This window comes from Eufriesea mexicana, unplaced genomic scaffold (genome assembly GCF_001483705.2).
Source record: "Eufriesea mexicana isolate 0111107269 unplaced genomic scaffold, ASM148370v2 scaffold577, whole genome shotgun sequence".
Taxonomy (NCBI): Eukaryota; Metazoa; Arthropoda; class Insecta; order Hymenoptera; family Apidae; genus Eufriesea; species Eufriesea mexicana.
This window is the reverse complement of record NW_016908721.1, coordinates 287,689-295,943: the sequence shown is the minus strand read 5'-3', so window position 1 is coordinate 295,943 and position 8,255 is coordinate 287,689. Positions and strand designations below refer to the sequence as shown.

The window sequence follows — 8,255 nt, the reverse complement described above, 5'->3', positions numbered from 1 at the left end:
TGGTAGTTCTAGTGTTAATAATAAAACGAGTTTATTTAAATAAAATATTATGGCCATTCGGAGGAAAATACTGGATTCTCGTGGATTAGAGAGACGAGTATAGACGGAGTCAGGTTTATCATTGCCTATATTTACTTCTATGCTGGAGAACTGGGTTGACAATGAGTTAAAAGGCGACGATACCTCTAACTGCAGGACTTTTTGCTAATTTGTCTAATAAACAACAACTCCTTTTTAACACTAGAACTACCGATCTTTAATGGGTATCTAACTATAACGTGCACAGATTATAGTAATTTCAGCGATACGATGAATACGAGTGAATATATCGATTACGGTTCTTTCTTAATACGAGTTGATACCAATTTTATTCTTAAAGCAGGTGTACGCGTTCGGTGATTGCAAAAAGGAAAATTCTGGGACCAGTCATTTTCACTGGGTTGGTAGTTCTAGTGTTAATAATAAATTAACACGAATCTATATCGATTCCCAACTCAGGACTACGCTCAACTTAACAACGCAATGGCAACTCAGTCTGCAACAACTAACTGCTCACAACTAAAACTGTCTATTAAGAACTGTACCAAAGATTGCGTCCAATAGTTGTCTGCAAAGAACTGTCCACTAGTCCCCTTTTGCCTTCTTTCATATCTTCCTCGACATGTACACGTTTTCCAAAAGCCTCCCCCAATATGAGCAAATATGGTCATGCTGAGGACCTGACTCTTCGCCAGGGTTTTTCCGATTGACCTGGCCTTCGAACCCTGGGTGACTTTCTAAGCTAAGGCTACCTGTACACGAGGTGGAAAACCTGCGATACTACGGTATTTTTATTATTTTGCTAAGTTTAGGTATCACTGTTTGGTGTATTATTATGTAGCAATTGGGCGTGAGATACAGGCTCAGTGATTGGTCTGAGGATTGAATGGGGGAAGGTACCAAATCGCTATCGTGCGATTTTTGAACCTTTTTCTGATGGAATTGGATTATTTGTATCTCAATCGATCGTATTTGGTTATTTTTATTATTTTGTTAAGTGTAGGTATCACTGGTTGGTGTACTATTGTGTTGCAGTTGGGTGTGAGTTATTATAGGCTCAGTGGTAGGTCTGAGGATGGAGTGAGGAAAGGTACCATATTGCTATGTGCAATTTTTGAACCTCTTCCTCATGGAATTGGATTATTTATATCAGAATCGATCGTGTTTAGTTATTTTTATTATTTTTTAAGTATTTTTGTTATTTTGCTAGGTTTAGGTATCACTGTTTGGTGTATTATTGTGTTGCAGTTGAGTGTGAGTTACAAGTGGGTGGTTAGGTGTGTGTTTAGTGGTCAGTGGTTGGTGATGTATCTGTGGTTTGACAGTCAGTTTCTGTATTACTGTAGGCATAGTGTCGTATATAGCGAGTAGTGTATATAGAATTACCGAGTGTTAGTGTATATGGTTACTGTGTGTTACTATATATGACAGTGATTATGAAAGTGGAATGAGTTATGTGCGTTTCGTTTCGAGATATTGGGAACCTTATAAGTCGGGGAATTAATTGTGACATGAGTATGTACTAAGTTTGGTGGTTCAGCAAACATAGGTTTACTATACCATACGTAGGAATGGAATAGTGATAGAATATTTTCAACTTGTTTTATCAAATTATAATTTTGATAAGATAATTTTTGTTCATTGAGATTTTTGTTATTAACATCCGATTCTAATTTTAATTTCGTGGATTTGAAAAAATATCAAACTATTATTCGACTGTTTTAATATTAAAATAGAACAGAATTTGAGTGAGATTTTTTTTCTTTACCAAGATTTTTATTATCAAGATTTAATTGTAATTAATAAATAACTATAGTCTATGTTGACATAATCTTGTGGAATTATGTTAAAACACGAAAGACTATTGTTTTCATGTATATAAAAATTAGGATAATAATTATTAAGATTTAATTCTGGTTAATAAATAACTCTAATTCTATGTTGACATAATCTTGTGGAATTATATTAAATCACGAAACACTATCGTTTATATGTATATAAAAATTAGGATTTTTATTATCAAGATTTAATTGTGATTAATAAATAACTATAATCTACGTTGACATAATCTTATAGAATTATATTAAAACAGGAAAGTCTATTGTTTACATGTAAATAAAAATTAGGATTTTTATTATCAAGATTTAACTGTGATTAATAAATAACCCTAATTCTACATTGACATATTTTTGTGGAATTATGTTAAAATACAAAAGACTATCGTTTACATGTATATAAAAATTAGACATCAAAATAAAATAGAATATTAAATACAACACGATGCAGAACCACAAAGGACCAATGTTAGTACTCTACCCTAAAAGGCCAATCTCAAAACTATTTTTCCAATTTTCTGCAATGGGAAAAATCGCCATATTTTCTTCCACGATTTTTGAAACGACCCGTAATTGCTTAATCTACGACTCTATCCTATAATTATCGATCATCGTTCATTGTTCTCGAAGTGCAACGAACGAGGTTTCCGTTCGATGGCCGCTCCGCGGGTAAGAATAAAATGGCGGGCGAAGCAACTAGCCGTCATGAGGATCACTCTTTAATTCATGAATCCTCCGCTGCAACCCGATCCACGCGAAAGCATCGCCATGCCGTTCGTTTCTATATCACCGTTGTTGTATAATGAAAAGGAAGCGTGACTAGACGTTTCGTGATTAATGAAGATGTTTTTCGTGGCAGACATTGGCGAGACGCGACTCTGATTCGCGCCATCCTTTGAACCTGTCCACGTGGATTATCTTCAGCCATCCATTCAAATACTCGTGTTTCCTATTACGTATTTCTTATTCTTGCAAATATGAGAGAGAGAGAGAGAGAGAAAGAGAAGGGGTCAAACTGACTTAAATTTCTGAGAACACATAAACTGCTTTAGAGTTATTAAATGAGTTATTAAAAATTTATGCTTACTTTCATTCGAATTGAAACATAATCGTTTATAGTCATTCGTCTTCCTCGTATCACAGCAATTATTTTCATTTGTGTGAAATATATGTAGCTACTCATTATAAGTATAGGGTTACAGGGGTAAAATTCTTGACTTAACCCTACTTTTGTGACCAAGTTCACACTGACTATAATACGACACCTTCACGTGGGACAGTTGAGTCTGGAGTATATATTTTTGGACTATTTTAAGTCTGTATGAAACTAATTTAAGGAGAATAATCAAATTTCAGTGTAATAAGGAAAGTGAATAAATTAGATGAAATTTCAGTATAATAGAGAGAGTAATTAAGACAACAATGTCGAGGAGTTGATTAATGTGTATTTTAATGGTTGGATATAGTCATCTTTAGACTATAGTCATATTTGGTATAGAGTGAAGTGAACTACTCGACGATGTTGGACGAGTGTATTCACCTTTAGTATAGGCTAATCACTCGACATTAGATGACTATATAGTTGCTCCTAGTCAGAGTACAATGATCTCTCGTTGGCTAGATATAGTTACCCTTTATATGTGCAACGAGCAGTGAGCATTAGGTGACTATAGCTATGGTATACAGCAATTACGCGATGGTGAGCGACTACGATCACGCTTAGTGAATAGCAAGTACTACACAGAGTGACTATAGTCATCTTTATCGTGCATTCCAAGTTAGACGACTATAGTTCGCTTTCCATACACGGTGAACACCGTGACTGTAATTGCTTCTAGTATACAGCGAACGCTCGATGTTTGGTGACTATGATCATCCTTAATATGCATCGACCACGCGAAACTGGTTGACTATAATCACGTTTAGAAAGTAACAGGTACTCTGCATTGGGTGACTACAGTCTTCTTTAGCGTACAGTGTCTACTCGACACTGTAGTCACCTTTAGTATGCAATAAGCACTCGATATTGGACGACTATAGTCCCCTTCAATGCACAGCGACCTCTCAACGTCGAGTGACTTTAGTACCATCCGAAACAAAATGATTAAACTGTGCTCATGGGGGACTAGGGGACACGCACTAGGGTACCCTAACTCGATAACGTCGCAAGAAGTTCAAAAGCAGGAACACCGTGTTTCTACATGCACACCTAAAATCTGTCAATCCTTTGTATAATCCATCACGTGGATCACACAGATCACGTGATATACAAACATGGCGTCATTATCATAATCAATTGAAACGAGCGAGTTAGAAGATTTAACAAAATTGTTATCAAAAATCCATTGTCAAATTTGTGGTCACATGTTTGACAGTACTGTGCATAATCTTCTATTTATTGCTCATGAAATTGGCCTAACGTCCTAGATCTTGATATGCTCGGACCCATCTGACACTATACCTGCGAAATATTAAAGAAACGAGTCCAAGTCCAGGTTAGGTGGTCTCTGCATCCACGGGACACACCTAAACCTAGGCTCTCAGAGTAACGGACAATCGCACTCACACTGTAGTTTCGGTCACGCACACACCGTAACCTCTGATATTTCACACACGTGTTTGTATACGCGTGTTCCAGGTGTACATCAATTAATGGACGAGTCTCTAATCTTTTCTTCCACCGTTTTGCTTGCAGGAATTATGACCCTTACGAGCAGCCCGTGTGAGCTAGACAACATGAGCTTGTTTCAAGACCTCAAGTTGAAAAGGAGGAAGGTCGACTCCCGATGTAGTAGCGACGGTAAGGAAGCCATTTCCACCTTTCTATTTGCCCACCCATCCAAAATTCGATACGCGGCCAAGTTCTCAAGCCCTCGTCACCGAACCTCGTCTCCTTGTGTTCTAGCCACCTGCTCGGACCTATCGATACCCCCCTCATTTTTCGCCGATTAACGTATCAATGCCACCGTCTAATTTCGCTTTAATCACATACAGCATCGAATCGTCGATAGAGTACAACACTCACATATCGCCAGGCAATCACTCATCCGGTGTCAGGAAATCGTTATCACGAGTATCGTCGCGTGCGGGCTCTAGGTGTCTTTGCCTCTCGGAGGATCGCGCGGTCAGTGACAAGGTATAATTCGAGGCCGGTGTTGAAGGATTATAGGCACGAGCTCGACGAACGAGTGGATGTCAGGATGGAAGAAGGAGGTTCGAAAAATTCTCGACTTTTTAATGCACTCACAGCTGGGAGCCTTTTTTCAGTTCCCTCGCGGTGAAAGTTTGAGAGAAAGACATTCAAAAGCTGATTGCTCCTTGTCGAGGAGGGACACGCGTATGGAGAGATTGAAACGCTAATGATCTTGACGAATTTCTTTTTCCTCTTCTTATCGCGAGAACGTGCAAGTCGAGAATATTTTTCGCTAGTCCGGATGTATTTTTTGGTACGATGATTAATTGTCCGTGTATTAAAATATGGAGTTCCAGAGAAATTGCGGTGATCACAAGTGACGTGAATTCACGTCAATGGGACATAAAAGCGTTATCACAAATGACGTGGATTCATCTCTGTGACGATCAAATGACGTGGATTCTTGTTAATGAGAATTAATTGCGGAATCACAAGTGACGTGAATTCTTGTGAGTGATAACCAAAAATACTATCACAAATGACGTGAATTCGAGTTAACGGCAATCAATGCGAAATCACAAATGAAGGGAATTCACATCAGCAACGATCGAAAAGAAAATGGCAAATGACGTGAATTCACGTCAACGGAAATTAAATGCAGAATCACAAATAACGTGAATTCTCGCCAGTGACAAGCAAAAACCTAATCATAAGTGGCATGAATTCGCATTAATGGCAATTAAAGTGAAATCACAAATGAAGCAAATTCACATTAGCAATGATCGAAAACAACATGACAAATAACGTGGATTCACGTCTGTGGCAACTAAATGATGTGAATTCACGTCAACGGCAATTAAATGCAGAATCACAAATGGCGTGAATTCACATCAACGGAAATTAAATGCAGAATCACAAATGACGTGAATTCACGTCAACGGAAATTAAATGCAGAATCACAAATTATGTGAATTCATGTTAGTGATGACCAAAAATACAATCACAAATGATGTAAATTCACATTAGCAACAACTAAAAAGAAAATGGCAAATGACGTGAATTCACGTCAACGGAAATTAAATGCAGAATCATAAATGACGTGAATTCACGTCAGTGATACCAAAAACATAATCACAAATGGCATGAATTCATGTTAACGGTAATCAAAGCGAAATCACAAATGATTTGAATTCACATTCACAACAATTAAAAAGAAAATGGCAAATGACAAATATTCACGTTAATGGCAATTAAATATAGAATCACAAATGACATGAATTCACATTAGTCATAACCAAAGACATAACCATAAATGACATGAATTCACATTAGTGATAATCAAAAATACTATCACAAATGGCGTGAATTCACGTTAACGACAATCAAAGCGAAATCACAAATGAAACAAATTCACATCAGGAACGATCAAAAAGAAAATGCAAATGACGTGGAGTCACGTCTGTGACAACTAAATCACGTGAATTCACGTCAACGACAATTGAATGCAGAATCACAAATGACGCGAATTCTCGTCAACGACTACCAAGAACACAATCACAAGTGGTGTGAATTCGCATTAATGGCAATTAAAGTGAAATCACAAATGAAACGAATTCACATCAGCAACAATTAACAAGAAAATGACAAATGACGTGAATTCTCGTTTGTGATAACCCAAAGCAAAATCACAAGAGACACGAATTCACGTGAATGATAAACAATTGATGCAAATTCACGCAAATGATAATCAAACGACGCGAATTCACGTCAACGTCAACCAAAAAGGAAATCACAAATGCCCGAAATTCTCGTGGAATTATTATGAAATTCACGTCAATGATAAACAGTTGGTGTAAATTCACGCGAATGACAATCAAACGACGCGAATTCACGTCAACGTCCACCGAAAAGAAAATCACAAATGACAGAAATTCTCGTGGAATAATTATCGAATTCACGTCAACGTGAACCGAAAAGGAAATCACAAATGTCCGAAATTCTCGTGGAATGATTATAGAATTCGCGTCAACGTCAACCGAAAGGGAAATCACAAATGACGGAAATTTTCGTGGAATGATTATTGAATTCACGTGAATGGTAAATAATTGATGCAAATTCACGCGAATGACAGTCAAACGATGGAAGTTATTTAATAGTAATTGCTCATGGTTTAAGTTCATCAGGTTTATTTTATTTAATTGAAATAATTTATAAACAAACTAATAGACGCGAATTCACGTCAACGTCAACCGAACAGGAAATCACAAATGACAGAAATTCTCGTGGAATAATTATCGAATTCACGTCAACGTGAACCGAAAAGGAAATCACAAATGTCCGAAATTCTCGTGGAATGATTATAGAATTCGCGTCAACGTCAACCGAAAGGGAAATCACAAATGACGGAAATTTTCGTGGAATGATTATTGAATTCACGTGAATGGTAAATAATTGATGCAAATTCACGCGAATGACAGTCAAACGATGCGAATTCACGTCAACGTCAACCGAAAGGGAAATCACAAATGACAGAAATTCTCATGGAATGATTATCAAATTCGCATCAATGATAAACAACTGATGCAAATTCACGAGAATGGTAATGAAACGACGCGAATTCACGTCAAAGTCAACCGAAAAGGAAATCACAAATGCCCGAAATTCTCGTGGGATGATTATCGCAAATAACGGGAACTCACGATCGGCGATCAAAGGGACGATCAAACACGCGATAAATCCACCTGAGCAGCTGCGATGGTACAAATCATCGGCCACTAATCACGAATCGCGACGCAGGAAAAACGCGCCAATCCATCAAAGTTTCAACAGTAGTGCAGCGAGTCTTCGAGATGGATCGTAGATCACTGTCCGAGCGTGGCTCATCGCGCTGGCAATCTTTTCTCGTTGAGGATACCAAGAACGAGCCGCGAAAGTGGCCAGCGCGACTGCGATGATTAGTCGCCGCCCATAATCCCGTGTTTGATACCCCAATTGCCCCGATTTTCATAACCCGCGCGCATATCGCGTGCGACATCAATCATCGCTCGCCCCGTTCCGCTTTGGTAACCATAAACGAGCAAATGTATCCATTATACAGGGTAAGGTGACTCTCGCAGAGCCGGGCCCGGCTCTCGCTATGCGAATTTCCCGTGTCTTACCGACCCGACGGACGATCCGTCGAGATAAAGCTCCTGGATCACCTGCAAACGTCGCCTGGGTGGTACGAAATAAATCCGAGCTTATTCGAG

The 8,255-nt window shown here is 38.3% G+C and overlaps 1 protein-coding gene across 1 annotated transcript in view; it reads left to right on the top strand.

Moving 5' to 3' along the window:
* Positions 1–4,574: 4,574 nt before the first annotated feature.
* The window catches only part of Hr4 (nuclear hormone receptor 4), a 36,392-nt gene continuing 32,711 nt past the window's right edge, over positions 4,575–8,255 (top strand). The window contains exon 1 of the mRNA XM_017897608.1: positions 4,575–4,674. Within this exon, the coding sequence (XP_017753097.1) occupies positions 4,575–4,674 (100 nt within the window). The remainder of the gene's footprint in view (positions 4,675–8,255) is intronic.